This window comes from Scyliorhinus canicula, chromosome 11 (assembly GCF_902713615.1).
Source record: "Scyliorhinus canicula chromosome 11, sScyCan1.1, whole genome shotgun sequence".
Taxonomy (NCBI): Eukaryota; Metazoa; Chordata; class Chondrichthyes; order Carcharhiniformes; family Scyliorhinidae; genus Scyliorhinus; species Scyliorhinus canicula.
In genome coordinates, this window is record NC_052156.1 from 112,479,462 (window position 1) to 112,498,568 (window position 19,107).

The window sequence follows — 19,107 nt, forward strand, 5'->3', positions numbered from 1 at the left end:
ACCTGGTGCCATGAGACTTCATGGGGTCTGTAATAACCCTTACGAGACCCACAGGGACACCCCAGTTGAACTTCCCGTGGGACATGTGGAATACAAGCTTCCCACTCTCTTAGAAATCAAATCAAAAAAGCCAGCCCGGACAGCAACCGGTGGTGTGATCATAGCCCCAGTTGAGATCTTTGGACCCTTGTTTTTATTGTTGAATTGAACTCTTGTTTGAATTTACCTTCTTGGGCCTCCTAAGCTTTTGTAAGGTCCAGAGTCGATGTTGAGGACTCCCAGGGCAACTCACTCCTGACTGTACACCAGTGTGCCACAACCTCTGCTGAATCTGTCCTGCCAGCAAGACAGGCCATATCCAGGAATAATGATGATGGTGCCTGTATCTGGAATATGCTGTGCCAGACTGTTGTTTGACTAATCTGTAAAACAGCTCTCCAAATTTTGGTACAACCCCTCAGATGTTAGAAAGGAGAACTTTTCAGGGTCGACAGGACTGGGTCCACCGTTATAGTTCCCAGTGCCAGGTGGTCGTCCATATTCATTTCTTTGGTTTTCTTTGTCACACTTGAATACAACTGAGTGTCTTACTAGGCCATTTCAGAGGGCATTTAAGAGTCAACCATACCGCTGTGAATCAGCAGCCACATGTAGGCCAGACCAGGTACGGCGGAAGATTTCTTTCCCAAAAGGACATTAGTGAACTAGTTGGGTTTCTACGACAATCGACAATGGTTTCATGGTCATCATTAGACTTTTCATTCCAGATATTTTATTGAGTGGTGGAATTTGAACCTGGGCCCCAGAGGGTTACCCTGGGTCTCTGGATTACTAGTCCTACATTAATACCACAGCACCACCTTTTCCCCTATAATGGTGCCAACCACGGTTGTGCAAAGGAAACTGGATGGTAGTCAACAGTGACAGTCTGATCACCTGGTCGGGTGTTGAATCACCAAGTTTTCCCGTTCTTTCTATAAAGATAAGTGCCTCTCTAGTAACTAGCAGAGGTTCTGAATTTGCCATATAGGAAACATTCCATGTGAACCACTGTCTTACCACTCCTTGGAGGGCACAGCAATGGCTTCCTCAATGGGAACAGACAAAGTAACAGGCTGATTACAGTCATATCTAAGCTTAAACCATGTTTTTCACGTGTTCGTAATGTCAGAAAACTCTCAATCTATGACATGCATTGGAACTGAATGGCCAGCTGGATCACAATCTGACCTTTCATCCTCCAGGCCAGAATTTAAATTTAACCCAGACACTGCTAACTACAATGTAATAGAATGTTAGGACTCAACCCAGAGCACAAAACTGCCCATGGTTTTGCAGAAGTCCAAACAAAATAAATATCAGAGGCTGCTAACAAGTGTAATTAGGGAACTTAATTGGACACGGGGCAGTGAGGGGTTCATTTTCTGGGTTGGGGATTAAGTACTTGTTGAGCATAATAAAATTAACTTCACTCTGCATTGGCTCTTATTTTATCCAAACTGGAAGTCATTTTGGCCCTGGCCATTGACTGACAGCAGTGAGAAAATGATCCATTTCTCAGCAGCTGACACAAGGAAATGGCTGAAAAAAAATCATGGATAATTGTGTGTCAATCTGGAAACATAAAACTTCAATTGATTATCTAAATGCAATCAAATGTGAAACACAACCAGATCCTGTCAATTCAATACTTAACAGTTGATAATGAATCCAATTCTTGAGCTTGGACTTAAATCACACGTTTCACATTTTCAATTTCAATTTCTTTTGCTTGCTTTCTTCTTCGTCCTCCTGTAATATATTGTATTACTTTCTTTAAACTCACAATGTCCAAAAGTGGCTTCCGAATTATGAATAATTTAAAAGTAAATCATTCAACCGGTTAGCAAACCAGGTATCAGTACTGCGAGTAGGCTTTGCTTGTGTGTGTTTGTTAAGTATTTTAGCATGGAGGAAAAGAAAAACAGTCACACAAGTCAAAACATTTATTGAGTTTAAGTTAGTTTAAATTGCTTTAATACAAGTCACTAGTGATAGATCTTTTCACCAATACTTCATGTTACACTCTAACTCAAAGCACTCTCTCCAGATATACATTGAATAACCAAAACCAGGAGATAAATTTAACACTTTCAAATTAAAGTGAAATTTACTACTAGTATACTTGATTGAAATTCATAAGATAAACCAACCTGACTCAATCTTCAATAGAAAACTTCCCATTGATTGAAGCAACAACCCAAACAACGCTAATATTCAACAGTAACATGGTATATTTCTGTTGCATACATTTGTCTTGGATTCTTAATGGAAACCTACCATCTACCAGGATGATACATTTAAAATTACAAGTCAAATCACAGATTTATCACAACTATATTTATATCTGAAATGATCAAAACCTGCACGGGGTGGCAATAATATTGCAATTCTGGGAGGAGAGAGAGAAATTGAAGACAATCAATTCCTCTGTAGATCTCCTAATAACTTCACAATTTCTAGAGACCTCAGAATAGGAAAAGGTTACATACACCGCACCAGACAAGGTGCAGTGGAATCAAAATAAAAGTCAAATCCAGGAGCAGAATCAGTGTAATCAACAGAGTCCAACTATTCAACAAATCAAACACAATCTCATCGTGTTTTCGGAGAAGAGTATGGCAAAACTTAACTCCAAGCCCCAGTATCAATATTTGTTTCCATATAATTTGCCAACCTTGTCCTAGAAAATGGTAAAGATTGATATGTTTGCTCATTCTCATTGCTTTCCATGTGGAAGTAATTTGAATTAAAGGTTATTTTCACATTTAGATCATTCCCATTATGATTCAGAAAACTTTTTCACAAGTTAATATTCTAATAGGACCTTAACACTGAGCTTTTTCACCTCTGTCCTCACTAGTGAACGGAAAGTGGGCTAATCAACACAAACAAAACAACATGAGCCGTGAAGTAGACATTCCATTTTGGACACAATTGGTGAAAAGGAAAAAAAGTGTTATTTAGTTTGCACTCAAACTCATGCATGTTGCCAAATGCATAATCTGACATGAGCCTATTCAATTTAGCATTACACTAACATTTTTGTTTAAATTTTAATTTACAAATAAATTGACTTTTAAAATATTCCTTGCCATTGTCAAGAGTGGTAGATTAATACAAGTGAAAATGGGTTTAGATACAAAAATAAGCATTTTTTAATCAGTGTCAATCCACCACCTGTCAGTAACCTGAATGATTGCCAGTTATTAGTTATTTCAGTAATCAGTCTAGTTTTTAAAAAATTGGATTCAAGATTTTTGTGCATTCCTAAAGGTGCCCATACAATTTCTCAAAAGGCCCATAATCAAGTCCAATTAGGGGAAAGTCTCAATGGTGGTTAATTCATCCTGGCCAGGCATGTGGGCAGGATTTACCGCTACAGTGGTATTTTAAAACAGGTGCTGAATGTGATTGGCATTTCTGCAATGTTTTGCGCTGGTTTCAGCAAATTTCACTCAAAACAGTGCAGAGTGGAAATTTCAGGCCAAAAAGGTCTATACAGTCTGGTGGAAGCGATTTTACATGAGAACGTAACCATATTTTGGATCTTTTGCCTATTTTCTTTTTTAAAAATAATTTTAAAGTACCCAATTCATTTTTTTCAATTAAGGGGCAATTTAGCGCAGCCACTCCACCTAGCCTACATATCTTTGGATTGCGGGGGCGAAACCCATGCAAACACGGGGAAAATGTGCAAACTCCACATGGACAGCGACCCAGAGCCGGGATCGAACCTGGGACCTAGTCACCGTGAGGCAGAAGGGCTAACCCACTGCGCCACTGTGCAGCCCTTTTGCCTATTTTCAAGCTCAAAAGGAGTCTAAGGGGTCACTCAAATACCACATCTGCAGGAGACAAATCAGCAGCTAACTGAAATAATTGTCAAATGCATATCTGATTATCCAAACGTAAACCAAGAGCCAGGCATTGCAGATATCATCAACTTTGTCAATCGGCAAAGCTCAGAAGTTTATTACATTGTGCAATATATGCATCACAACTTTGTTTTAGGCTGTTCCAAGTTCCAACCTATTCATGAGAACCATCATTAGAGATTTGTTCATGTGTAAACCTGCTACATTTTCACAAATTTCAAGTCAAAACAAACTATTTTAAAACTATGTTCTTGGTGGGCAGCTTAATACTTCTTGTGATTTGAGTAACTGAACCTTCATGGAACATTGGGCTGTTATTCTTCTCTGTGTGGGCAGGCACGAGAGGAGATGAGACAGAAACTTGGCAAGCAGCTAAAAACCAGCCAAGAGTCAGAAAAACAAGACAAATTATTTCAATAAATAGATTTGGGGACAAGGGAAGAAAATGGGCACATTGCAGAGGTTAGGTTGAGATTAGTTTGAGGTTAGAGCACCAAAGCAAAAGCAAAGGATAACTAAAATTAGATTAATTATGCAAAATAAAAATGTCTAATTCCTTTCAACGAAGTATTAACTGCTGCAATACACTGACAGGCAACACAGACAGCAAAAAAACAACTACTACACCATTTTACTGTAAAGTGAGGCGTCAACCAATTCTTCCATCATAATTTATTAAAACATATTCAACAATTTAGTATTTCAACTATTTTCAACGAAATCGTATCTTAAAAAAGTAAAAACCAGTGTGCCTTATCCAGTTTTAGCCAAAATCAAAAAAGAGCAGTTTTTTGTTTCAATGCTGCGCAAAACTCTCAAAGACCTGATAACATACACTGGACTTTACATCCTGCAATTCAGTGCGATTAAAAGCAACTCAGATTCTTCGATTTAAAAATATCATATATCTGTGCAGTTAGAAGCAGAGAATAAGAAATAGTCAACGGCACCAAGTTCTGGTTTTGCAGTTCCCCGACTGGGAGAACGGTGATGAAAGCAAACAAAGGTGCACACATGCTCCCATGGGCTATGAGTAGACCAACATGGAAACTGATGCAACAAGACAGCTAGAACCCAAGAGGAGGAAAATTTGGAGTGGGTAGTATGCAGGAAGTAAGCGAGGAACCAAGTTACAAATACAATGCATGCAACAACAAAAAAAGTTCAATCCTCCAATCTGATTAATGATTTGAATTTTCCCAAGTAAATTACATCACACCACCTGGCAGCCATTTCAGTGTACAGGTGAAAGCAGCCAGAGAATGTTGTACAACAGGTCCACAGACATGTTGCTTTGTACCTTGCAAAAAAAAAAGAAGAAAAATGCAATTGCAGAGAGGGAGAGGGCAGAGAGGGAGGGGGCAGAGAGGGAAGAACATACACAAAAAGTCCATGCCTCACCGGATTATCTACTACCCAAGTAAGGGTAGTAGGACTTCATGCAGCACAAATATAAAATATTACTTGTGTAACCATGATTAAATCAAAAAACAATTAGCAATCTACAATCGTCAGCAACACAAATAATTTTAACCTACATCTAAACATAAATGAAGCAATTAAATTCAAAAGCACAATTATGGTTGACAAGTATCCAATTTCTAATAAATGTATTCTGAAGTATCCACTATAGACCTCATTAATAATTACATTTTACCTTGGCAATTAGCTAGCTAAAGGAATAAAGAGAAAAGAAAAACAGACCCCTCCACGTTGCCCATCCACATGTATTGAACGGATGTGATCTGCCAAATCTGGACTGGAGCTGAAACTGGTATGGCATTGGTCCCAGCAGCAGTTGTAAGTGATATTCTTTCCTGATGAAGCTGTACTTCCATGACCATTTATCAGCGCAGGAGTAGAGCGTCCACTGGAGATGGTACTGTCCATATCCATTAAGGTGCTGCTGATACTTTGAAGAAAAAGCAGTATTTTTAATAGAGTGCATGGTAACATTCACCTAGAATACACAATAAATATTGTATGAATAAAGATATTCACCCTTCACTGGAATCTCTCTCTTGGTATGCTTACAGCAGACTTGTCAAAGTAGTCTCCAGTGGACATGGTTATAAAAAAAGCATTTGGAAAAAGCATTTGGAAAATGGGTATCATGGCAAGTATAAGAATGTAAAAATTCAAAATGCAGTAAGGGAATCAAGAAAACCATGGGATCACAGCTGGAGTTGTGTGTAGTTTTGCACTCCACATTATGGAAATTATGTTCAGAGGATATAGAAGGAACAGCGTAGACTCAGCAATTTGCCGCCTGGTATTAGGAAATGCAAATATAAAGTCTTGAAAAACTGTAGCTGTTTTTAATACATTATTGAAAGGTTAAGGGTGATTTTGACAAGAGCGCTTAGAAGTTGCAAAAGAATGGGACAGAGTAAATCAACTGTTTCCAGGTGGTTAGGTGCCTGGAACAAGGTGTCATAGATTTTCTTTAAAAATAAGATTTAGGACAACGAACCAGTGAATTTTCCTTTTCCAGAAGGTTGTAACACTAAAATTTATCATTGTAGCAGAGACAATGTCAAGTTTTAAGACTTGTTAGATGGTTGTGGGAAAGGCGGGGGGAGGTGGGCCCAAGCAAAGGGATATGGAATCAGAGCAAGCAAGTGGGATTAGAACCATTGTGTGCAGGGAACAAATAACGCTGGCTGGTGGGAACAAAAATCTGTCACCATATTATAATTTCTATGTAATTTGAGGAATTTTATAACACAACCAATGCTACTGTTGTAAATTAAAATAAGATATTTAAATTCTAACTAATTTCACGGTGATCTTCTGTGTTGCAGTATCCAATTCCTGCCATTAGTTTGAGACATTTAAATTATCAAATACTTTTACTGTTATTAATCGTTTAAAATAACAAAGCACCTTAGCCCAAATGTTCCAGTTTTTAAACTGGTAAACATCAAGTTAAATAAGGTTGAAGATTTGCTTTTTGCTAGCCATTTCACAATTTCACTCTTTTGGCTGTAATCACAGGTCACTCACTAGATTTATGACATGAACTGTAACTTTGCATTGCTAAAAGCCACAATCAATGTAATCGGTGAACAAGTAGTAGAAGATTTAAGTAATCACTAACGCTCAATACTACCAACAAATAGATATAAAATAGGGGTGTGGCGCATGCTACACCACCCAAGGCTCTAATGAAATATATATTTTAATAAATTTAGTGTACCCAAATTCATTTTTTTCCCAATTAAGGGGCAATTTAGCATGTTCAATCCACCTACCTTGCACATCTTTAGGTGGTGAGGGCGAAACCCACGCAAACACGGGGAGAATGTGCAAATTCCACACGGACAGTGACCCAGAGCTGGGATCGAACCTGGGACCTCGCCGCCGTGAGGCAACATGGCTAACCCACTGCGCCACCGTGCTCTAATGAAATATAATACACTTGCCCAAAATGAAAACCTTCTGGAAAATAAATCTGCAGGATAATTCACCCATCTTTTGTCCAACTCAGTGGTTGAGGATGCACATGGGAGACACAGAGCATTAATGCAGGATCTGCATAGGGGGAAACTTCAAATTAAATTAAGGTACTTCACTGGAGACTCTCAGGACAGGTAGAAGATGCTGAAGGCACTGATTAAAGATCGCAACTTATCAGCACTAATCTTTATTGTGCATATTGATAAAATTAAGGGGAAGAATTGATATTTAAGAGACAACTTTTACACTAGTCTGTAGCCAGAAACCCAACACTACTGGGTGAGTCATCATTGACAAGAAACCAGAAAGGAGGTCACTAACTAATGTATTACTGTATGACAGCAGTAACGACATTCTACTTGGAAACAACTGGTGTAAGTGCAGCATCCAAACCCTGCACAGCTCACTTCAGGCAGTAAACTTGACTCATTTTTGAGAACAACATGGAAATCATACAGCAGGCAGGTTTCACTACTTGGCTGCTCTTTCATCTAAAATTATAAATGTCTGTGATTTTCTTCTCAAATCATGTCAATAGCTTCCAAGGGTCAACTGTTGTTTTTTTTTTAAAAAAAGAGTAGGAACTAGTAAAACCTGTACAATTCTCTTTACAACACAAAAGGGGTTGGCTTCTGCACATCCCCATTTGTTCAACTTCAATGAAGAATGCAAGAGGGCATGCCAGGAGCAGCACCAGACATACCTCAAAAAGTGACGCTGTTACAACACAGGACTACCTGTATGCCAAACAGCAAGCAATAAACAGAGCTAAGCAATTTCACACAACGGATCAGATCTAAGCTCTGCAGACTTGCCACATTCAGCTGTGAATGGTGGCAGACAATTTAACTCATCGAGGAGGATGTTCTACAAATATCCCCATCCTCAAAGATGGAGGAGCTGAGCACATCTGTGCAAAAAGATAAAGCTGAATCATTTGCAACATATTTCAGCCAGAAGTCCCAAGTGGATGATCCATCTCAACCTCCTCCTGATGTCCTAAGCATCACAGACGTCAGTCTTTAGATGTAAAATTGATTCATTCCACATAACAAGAAACACTGAATACTGCATAACTATTGGCCCGACCAATACTCCAGCAATAGTATTGAAGACTTGTGGGTAAAAATCTGCCGTGCTCCCAGCCAAGCTGATTCAGACTGTATAGTACTGGCATCTCTTGACAATGTGGAAAATTAACAAGCTATATCCTGTACACAAAAAAGGTCAAATCCAACTTGACCAATTACTGCCCCATCAGTCTACTGTTATCATCATTAAATTGATGGAAGGGGTCAAAAACAATGCTATCAAGCATAACTTCATTGACACTCCGTCTGAGTTCCGCCAGGGCCACTCAGCTCCTGACCTCGTTGCAGCCTTGGTTCAAACATGGACTAAAGAGCTTAACTCCAGGGGTGAGGTGAGAGTGATTGCCCTTGAAATCAAGGCAGCATTTGACAGAGTGAGACATTATGGAGCCCTAATAAAACTGGAGTCAAATTTAATCAGTGGAAATCTCTCCAATGGTTGGGAGTTATGCCTGGCAGTAAAGTTGTCGTTGTCAGAGGTCAACCATCTCAGCTTCAGGACATCACTGCAGGAGGTCCTCAGGGTATTGTCCCAGGCCATCCGTCTTCAGATGCTTCATCGATGACCTTCCGTCAATCATAATGTAAAAATTAGAGATGTTTGCTGATGATTGCACGATGTTCAGCACCATTTGCGAATCCACAGATATTGAAGCAGCCCATGTCCAAATACAGCAAGATCTGGACAATATTCAGGCTTGGGCTGACAAGTGGAAACTAACATACATGCCACACAAGTGCCAAGCATTGAATGTCTCCAGCGAGAGACAATCTCACCATTGTCCCTTGATATTCAATGGCAATACCATTGCTGAACTCCCCACTATCAACATGGGGGGGGGGGGGGGGGGGGGGGGGGGGCGTAGAGAGGAGGAGAGAGAGAACCATTGACAAAAAAACTAAACCGGAAAAGCCATACAAATACTGTGGCTACAAAAGCAAGCCAGAGGCTAAGAATCCTGCGGTAAGTAACTCACCACCTGACTCCCCCAAGCCCGCCCACCAAATGCAAGACACAAGTCAAGAGTGTGATGGAATACTCTCCACCACTTGCCTGGATGCGTGCAGCTCCAACATTCAAGAACCCCGACACATGCAGCACGGTGGCGCAGTGGGTTAGCCCTGTTGCCTCACGCCACCAAGGTCCCAGGTTCAATCCCGGCTCTGGGTCACTGTCAGTGTGGAGTTTGCACATTCTTCCCGTATTTGCGTGGGTTTCACCCCCACAACCCAGAGATGTGCAGATAGGTGGATTGGCCACGCTAAATTGCCCCTTAATTAGAAAAAGAAAAGCCCGACACCACCCAGGACAAAGCAGCCGCTTGATTGGCGCCACATCTACAAACATCCATTCCTTCCATCACCGATGCAGCAACAGCATGCACCATCTACAAAATGCACTAAGGGAACTCATCAGGCTACTTAGGTAGCAACTTCCAAACCTATGAGTGCTACCATCTAGAGAGACAAGGGCAGCAGTACCTGGTGTTCCCTTCCAAACCACTCACCACCCTGACCTGAAAATATATCACCGTTCCTTCCTCCCCAATAGCACTGTGGGTTTACCTGCACCACATGGACTGCAGTCAAAAGGGCAAGTCACCACTACCCCCTCAAGGGCAATTAGGGATGGGCAATAAATACTGGCCGAGCAGTGGCACCCACACCCCAGAAATGATATTAATAAAATCCAGTTGGGTGATACATTCATGCTATTTTGCAGCATAGATGTCTTGCAAACAGTGAATACATGTAACACAATGACAGCTTCACAGTATCAATCGTTTTAAGAATCTTTTAACTAAAATGATGGCAGAGGAGCTCAGTCGTGTTTGCATTGTCTGCGGCATGTTGGCATTCGGAGACACTCCTTGCAGTCTGGATGATCACGTGCATGGGAAGTGCCACCGCCGAGTTCTGGGTTTGGAACTTGAGCGGCGGGTCGGAGGCAAGGAGGTAAATCCGCCAGGCTAAGAGTTACGTGGAAAACACGTTTTAGACTAGGCCATCCTGCAGCTTAGATAAATGCAGAGAGAGAGAGTGTGAGGCCAGTCAGATGGGAGGCAGGCAAGGAGATAGAAAAACCCTGGAGTGCATCTTACTTAAGAACCATTATTCTGTGCTGCAAAACAGTGGGAGTGATGGTTCCTCTGGGGAGTGCAGCTAAGCCAAGTTCAGGGCACTGTGGGTGGCTCAGCTGCATGGAGGGCTGGGGGGATGAGCAAGAGTGGAACAGCAATAGTTGGAGGAGACTCAATAAAAGGTGCAGACAGGCATTCCTGCAGCTGCAAATGTGACTGCAGGATGGTGTGTTCCCTACCTGGTGCCAGGGATGTCATTGAACAGTTGAAGAACATTCTGAAGGGGAAGGGCAGACAGACACAAGTCATGGTTCACATCGTTAGTAACAACATAGGTAGGAAGAGGGATGTGATCCTGCAATAGAAACGTAGGGTGCAAGGCAGCAGATTGAAAAGCAGGACCACAAAAGGTTGTAATCTCTGGATTACTCCCAGTGTCACATGCCAGTGAGTATGGGAATAGGAGTGCAGGGCAGATCAATGCATGGCTGAAGAGATGGTATAGGAGGGAGGAATATAGACTCCTGGATCACTGGCTCTATTGCTGGGGAAGGTGGGACCTGTACAAGTTGGTTGGGTTGGACCTAAACTGGAATTAGACTAATACCCTTGCGGGGAATTTTGCTTGTGCTATTGGGGTAGGGTACAAACTAATTTGGCAAGGGGGTGGTATATGGAGTGGCGAGCAGTGGGTGATGCAAAACCAAATATAAAAGTTCAACCTGGAGAGATTAAAGACAAGTTAATGCTCAAGTGAGTAGTATGGCGAGGCTGGATGGTATTTAATTTTAATGCAGTCTTGCGGGCAAGGCAGAGGAGTTGAGAGTGTTGCTGAACACATGGGATTATGATAAAGAGATATGGCCGAGGGAGGGGCAGGTGTGGCAGCTCAATATTCCAGGATATGGAATCTTCAGTCGAGACTTGGGGGGGGGGGGGGGGGTTTACGACGGGTAAAAAGAGTTGATGTTGCCATATTGATCAAGGTATCAATTACTTCAATAAGGAGGGATGATATCTTAGAAGGGTCCTCAAATGAGACCATATGGGTAGAACCTAGAAACAAAAAAGGGCAATCACATTGCTGGGAGTATACTATAGGCCCCCAATCAGTCAGGGAGAGATAGAACTGCAGATATGAAGATAAATCTCGGCTAAAGGTGAGAATAATAGGGTAATAATAGTAGGGGATTTCAACTTCCCGAATATTAACTGGGATAGTCTAAGTGTGAAAGGTTTAGAGCGGTGGAGCTCTTAAAATGCAGCCAGAGAGCTTTGTGCCAGTACATAGAAAATCTCACAAAAGAGAGGGCAGTGCTGGACATAGTTTTAGGGAATGAAGCCAGTCAAGTAGAAGTTTCAGTGGGCGAGCATTTTGGTGACAGTGACCATACCTCAGTAGGATTTACGGTAGTTATGGAAAGAGACAAATATAGACTGGAAATAAAGGTTCGAAAGAGGGTGGGGGGGGGTGGCAACAATCGACTGGGTGCAGCTACTTGCAGGAAATTCTACATCCGGGCAATGGTATTCATTCAAAAACGAAAGAGAGAACTGGACCAACATGTTCCCGCAAACGTGTCGGGTAACAAGTCCAGAGAATCCTCAATGTCAAGGAGTATCCAGGGTTGGCTAAGGAAATAAAGGCAGGCTTATGACAAATACGGAGGGCTGAAACCATTGGAAGCCATGGAGAAGAATAGAGTGCACAGGGGGTGGCAGGTAAAATAAAGGAAAATCCAACCAGGGAAAGAGTAGGGCACATTAGGGGCCAACGTGGCAATGTGCTGAAGCAAGAAGACGTTGGAAAGGTTTTAGACGAGTGCTTTACATCTTTAATAATCTTTATTAGTGTCACAAGTAGGTTTACATTAACACTGCAATGAAGTTACTGTGAAAATCCCTTAGTCACCACACTCCGCGCCTGTTCGGGTACACCGAGGGAGAATTCAGATTGTCCAATTCACCCAACAAGCACATCTTTCAGGACTTGTGGGAGCAAAACGGAGTCCACGGAGGAAACCTGCGCAGACACAGGGAGAGCGTGCAGACTACGTTGTGTTCACTATGGAGAAAGTCAATGTAGGTGTAGAAATCATAGAGGGTTGATGGTGTTGTACTTGAACAAATTAACATCGAGGGGGAGGCAGTACTAACTGTTTTGGTGGGTTTACAAGTGGATAAATCCCAGGCCCAGGTGAGATGTGTCCCAGGCTGCTGTGGGAGACGAGGGAAGAGATTACCGAGGCTGTGACAACAAATTTCAAACCATCTCTGGCCATAGGAAACATGTCAGAGGACTGGAGGACAGCTAATGTGGTAGCATTATCCAAGCTGGAAAGTAGGAAGAAAAAAGGCCAGTGAATGTAACTTCAGTGGTAGCAAACCTATTGGAAGAAGTTCTGAGGGACAGAATCAATCTCCACTTGGGGAGGCAAGGATTAATCAATGATAGCCAGAATGGTTTTGTCAAATGGAGATTATGTCTTACAAATTTGATTGAATAATACAATGAGATGACTGTGTGCGCAGATGATGGTAGTGCAGTTGAAGTAGTAGTCTACATGGACTTCAATAAGACTTTTGCCACGGTCGTGCATTGGAGACTGGTCAAGAAAGTAAGAGTCCATGGGATCTAGGGCAATTTGACAAATTTAATCCAAAATTGGTTTTGTGGCAGAAGGTAGAGATCAAAGGCTGTTTTTGCGGCTGGATGAACAGAGAGATCTCGGCATCCAGGTACATAAATCCCTGAAAGTTGCCACCCAGGTTAATAGGGCTGTTAAGAAGGCATATGGTGTGCTAGCCTTTATAAGCAGGGGGATCGAGTTTCGGAACCACAAGGTCATGCTGCAGCTGTACATAACTCTGGTGCGGCCGCACCTGGAGTACTGCGTGTAGTTCTGGTCACCACATTATAGGAAGGATGTGGAAGCTTTGGAAAGGGTTCAGAGGAGATTTACTAGGATGTTGCCTGGTATGGAGGGAAGGTCTTACGAGGGAAGGCTCAGGGAATTGAGGTTGTTTTTGTTAGAGAGGAGAAGGCTGAGAGGTGACTTAATAGAGACATATAAGATAGTCAGAGGGTTAGATAGGGTGGACAGTGAGAGTCTTTTTCCTCGGATGGTGATGACCAACACGAGAGGACATAGCTTTAAATTGAGGGGTGATAGATATAGGACAGATGTCAGAGGCAGTTTCTTTACTCAGAGAGTAGTAGGGGTGTGGAACGCCCTGCCTGCAACAGTAGTAGACTCGCCAACTAAGGGCAATTAAGTGGTCACTGGATAGACATATGGATGAAAATGGAATAGTGTAGGTCAGATAGGCTTCAGATGGTTTCACAGGTCGGCGCAACATCGAGGGCCGAAGGGCCCGTACTGCGCTGTAGTGTTCTATGTTCTATGAAGCCTGTGCCCAATGCTATTCCGCAGACTTAGTGCTGGGTTCCTTGCTGTTTAGATCATGAGACATAGAAGCAGAATGAGGCCATTCAGCCCATCGCGTCCAATCTGCCATTCAATCATGGCTGATATGTTTCTCATCCCCATTCTCCTGCCTTCTCCCCATAACCCCAAATCCCCTTATTAATCAAGAACCTATTACAAGCCCACTGACTGCCACAGCTATCTGGACTGCAGCTCTTCGCACCCTACACCCTGTAAGGACTCCATCCCTTTCTCTCAGCTCCTTTGCCTCCGTCGCATTTGTTCCGATGATGCCACTTTCCAAAGTGGTGCTTCGGAAATGGGTTCCTTCTTCCTCAACAGTGATTTCCCACCTACAGTTGTTGACAGGGCCCTCAAAAGCATGCGGTCCATCTCCCGCGCCACTACCCTTGCCTCCTCTCCTCCCTCCCAGAACAAGAATAGAGTCCCCCTCGTTCTCACATTTCACCCCACTAGCCTCAGTAATCCTCCACCAACTCCATTGTGATGCCACCACTAAACACATCTTCCCTTCACTCCCTGTCAGCATTCCGCAGAGACTGTTCCCTCAGATAATCTAGTCCTCCTCCACCATACCCAACACTCCTCCCATCACCTATGGCACGTTCCCAGGCAATCGCAGAAGGTGTAGCACCTGCCCCTTTACCTCCTCCATGCTTAACATCCCAGGCCCAAAGCACTCATTCCAGGTCAAACATTGTTTCACTTGCACCTCTTTCAATTTGGTCTATTGTATTCGCTGCTCCCAATGTGGTCTCCTCTATATCGGAGTGACCAAACTTAAACTACATGATTGCTTTGCTGAGCACCTTTGGTCTGTGTGCAGCATTCAGGATCCTGGCCTTCCCATTGCTTGCCATTTTAACACATTACCCTGCTCCTATGCCCACATGTCTGTCCTTGGCCTGCTGCAATGTCCCACTGAAGCAAACTGGAGGAAAAGCATCTCATTTTCCAGTTAGGCATGCTACAGCCTTCCGGTTTCAACATCGAATTCAACAACTTCAGATGATTAGCTCTACCCGACCTCGACCCCTTTGTTTTCATCCTATTTCATTTTAACTGTCGTTTACCTTTTATTAATTTATTATCCCCCTCTCCTTACCTTTTCTCCCCATTGCTTCCCACTTCCCCTTACATCTGTCACAGCTTACCCTCTGATTTTAGTTCCTCTGCTGTTTGGCCTTTCACATCTTTTATTACTCTCTGGAACTACCGTTAGCACTCTTTTCCCTTGATTTCCGTGGCTATTAGCACTCTTTTCGCTTGGTTTCTTTGGCTATTAGCACTCTTTTCCCTTGGTTTCTGTGGCTATGACTCATCTTTCATACCCTCACCCCACAGTATAAATATCTCTCACTTTCTATGCCATTTACCTTTGACAAAGGGTCATCTGGATTTGAAACTCTTTCCTTCCCAACAAATGCTGCCAGACCTGCTGAGATTTCCAGCTCTTTTGGTTTCAGATTCTAGCACCCGCAATAATTTGCTTTTAATCAAGAACCTATCTAGTTCTGTCTTAAAGACTCTCAGCGATTCCACTGCGTTCTGCGGCAAAGAGTTCCACAGATTCACCACCCTCTGGCTGAAGAAATTCTTCATCTCAATTTTAAATGACTGTCCCTTCAGTCTGAGGCTCTGCCCTCGGGTTCTAGTTTTCCAACTAGTGGAAACATCCTCTCCACGTCCACTCTATCCAGGCCTCTCACTATCCTGTAAGTTTCAATAAGATCCTCCCACATCCTTCTAAACTCCAACGAGTACAGGCCCAGAGTCCTCAACCACTCTTCATATGGCAAGCTCATAATTCCAGGAATCATTCTTGTGAACCTCCTCTGGACCCTTTCTAAAAGGGACCTTTTAAAAAGTAAATTGCTTTGGTAACTTGCTCATTTTTTAAACTTATGATTTAAAAGCACCCTTATTTCAAAATTGCTTTTTCTTTCCTTGAACATTTGGTCCAGAAGAGCATAGCAGCTACAATTCAGCAAAATACAGTCAATGCTGGAAATCTCAAAACAGAAAATGCTGGAAATGTTCAGGGGGTTTGGCAGCATATGCGGAGACAAAAAATTAATGTCTCAGATTGATGCTGGTGTCAGAATTGGAAAAGGTCAGGGTGGCAGTGGTTAGCACTTCTGCTTCAAGGTGCAGAGGACCCAGGTTCGATCCTAGCTCACTGTCCTTGTGGAGTTTGCACATTCTCCCTGTGTCTGGGTGGGTCCCACTCACACAACCAAAGATGGGTAGGGTAGGTGGATTACCACACCAATTTGCCCCTTAATTGGAATTTAAAAAAATAAAATATTAAGAATTGGAAAAGGTTAGCTATATAGCAAGTTTTAAGAAGTAGAGATGCAGGGAAAGGGATAGGAGAAGATCTGTGATAGGATGGAAGGCAGAAGGGATTAAATAAAAAATCCATGGCAAAGGGGAATGGTTACGGGAAAATAAATAAAAGATGCACCTACAACAAATGGAAATAGCAGAAACAACAGCTGCTATGCAATAAAACAGGAGATGAGGTTACAATCTCAAATTGTTGAGTTTGCTAGTTTGACAGAATGTAATAACGGTGTCAAAAATCCAGACTGAAAGGCAGTGAGGCTAAATGTAAGGAGGCCGTATCGCAGCATGGATAACAGTGTGTATAATGAGGACAGCATCTGTACAATTATTTACTTTCTTTAAAAGTAGAATAGCAAGCACTGAGGAAAGGTTGAAAGATCTACTGAAAGGAAGAGAAGATAGTGACGATAATTCAGAGAAATGATATTGTAGGATACCCCTATTACAGATAGTAAGTCTCTAATACCTACAATTATAGAAAAATACAGGACAAAGAGGTAATGTGGTCCATTGGCAGTGCCAATTCTTTGCAAGAACTATCCAATTAGTCCCATTCTCCTACTTTTTTTTTAAACCATAGCCCAGCAAAACTTTCCTTTCCAAGTATTTATCCAATTTCCTTTTGAAAATTACTGAATCTGGTTCCACTATTCTTTCAAGCAGTGCATTCATATCATACACTTCGTATTCCCCCCTCTTTTGATCCCTCAACTCTTTTGCCAATTACCTTATAGCTATGCCTTCTGGTTGCCAAACTTCATGTCACAAATGTTTCTCTTTATTTAATGTATGAAAACCCTTGCAACATTTGAACAACTATCAGATCTCCCTTAATCATTTTCTCTCCAAGAGAATAACCCCAATTCTCCCAGTGGTGTAGTAAAGGAGAGCAGTGATAAATACATTTGAGGATCTAAATGGTGTGACAATTGTGTCCTTTTCATTGAGAATGTGGAATATTCTCAGGAAGACCAGGATTGGTGCAAGAGAGATGTGCTACACTTGAGCAAAGAAGGAACACCAATGCCTCTAAAGAAACCCAGAATTATGTAAATTAGATTTGGAATGAGGGGGTGTGGTGTGGGGCATTGAATTCCAAATATGGCTTTTTGAAGAGGGGAAATTAGGTGACAAGTTGGCGTGACAATAATACAATAATGACCCAAATCCTCTGGTCAATGTCAGAACCTGCGTCCAATGATGATGGGACAGAAAACTATCCACTTATCGGCATACGATTTTTCTGTCCGAAGTGCCAACGGAGGATCCTGCAGAACACCCTCAGCACAACAATCCAGAGAGAACAGCAAAGAGAATCTGCACAATAGCCACACCATTTTACAGCATTGGCTGCCATATTCTGGCATGCATTTAAAAATTATCCAGGTTGCTGAGCGATTGGGCATGTAAACAAGTGGGCAGGTCTGCAAGTGTGTAGGTATGTCAGTGGGCAGCACAATAGCACAGTGGATAGCACCGTTGCTTCATAGCTCCAGGGTCCCAGGTTCGATTCCCGGCTTGGGTCACTGTCTGTGTGGAGTCTGCACATTCTCCTTGTGTGCGCGTGGGTTTCCTCTGGCTGCTCCGGTTTCCTCCAACAAATCCCGAAAGATGTGCTGTCAGGTGAATTGGACATTCTGAATTCTCCCAGTGTACCCGAACAGGCGCCAGAATGTGGCAGTAACTTCATTGCAGTGAAGTATGCCTACTTGTGACAATAAAGATTATTATTATTAGGATAGGGTGGCAGCTGGGTATTATGGGTAGGGAGCAACTTGGGGGTCAGTGGAGAGTGGTGGGGGTCAGTGGTTTAGTTACCCAGGAGTTACGCTAGGATTTTTCTGTCTAACATTTCCTGGGTTAATATTCAGGCAAACCGTACAAAGTCTCTGACTCTAATTCATAGAGTCGAATCATTTTCGGAGGGTCCCAGGGAATTGCCCAAAGTTCAAACTCCCCATACAATTTCCAGAGTCAGTGCATCGAGACCTCTGCAAATCCTGATGAAAACCTTGGGCTGCAGGAAGATCTGGATCTTGAAGCAGAGCGCATTTATAGTACAGAAAAAGATCCATCCAGACCCTGCAAAGCGGAAACCTTGGGCTGCAGGAAGATTTGGGTCTTGAAGCAGAGTGCACTTACAGTACAGAAAAGATCCATCCAGACCCTGCACAGCAGAAAATTGCCTTGGTCTGTATAAACTGAGGTTGTGCGGATTAAAAACTGCTGGATTGGACGATGATTAGATTGGCATTGCTTGCAGGAAAGCAAGAGGGGTCTAAATCAGTTAGATTAGGTTCAACTACATGGTAAATTCAGGAGAACCAGACACCAGGTGATATGTTGCCAGTTAATTTTCCCAAAACGGGCACTATAGTAAGTGATTACAAAATAGTTGGAAATAGCATCATAGAATCTACAGTGCAGAAGGAGGCCATTCGGTTGAAGCAGTAGGATAGCAATCAATACTTTATTAACCCAATATCAATATTGCATTGTAACAATGGAAATAATCAGGAGTAAATGCAAGAGCCACCTACTTCATTCACAGTAAACAGTAGGGAAAAAGAATCAGAAGTGGAATATCTTCCAACCATACAAATTAGTAGGCCATTCAGCCCCTTAAGCCTGCTCCACTATTTAATAAGAGCCTGGTTGATCCGATTATGGCCTCAATTCCACATTCCCCCTAACCCTGAAAAACTTTGACTCCTTGGGCAGAATCAAGTTGAGGGGAATGCAAGGAGCCTTCAAGGTGATT

At 42.4% G+C, this 19,107-nt stretch overlaps 1 protein-coding gene across 5 annotated transcripts in view; it reads right to left on the reverse strand.

Annotated features, from left to right (window-relative positions):
* Positions 1 to 19,107, reverse strand: part of aebp2 (AE binding protein 2) — a 138,227-nt gene that overhangs the window by 86,113 nt on the left and 33,007 nt on the right. For all 5 annotated transcript variants that reach the window (XR_005462270.1, XR_005462269.1, XM_038811087.1 and 2 more), the window contains exon 2: positions 5,622 to 5,829. Coding sequence is in view for 3 of the 5 variants with exons in the window: in XM_038811087.1 (XP_038667015.1) it covers positions 5,622 to 5,829 (208 nt within the window). In the remaining 2 variants the exon portion in view is untranslated. The remainder of the gene's footprint in view (positions 1 to 5,621; positions 5,830 to 19,107) is intronic.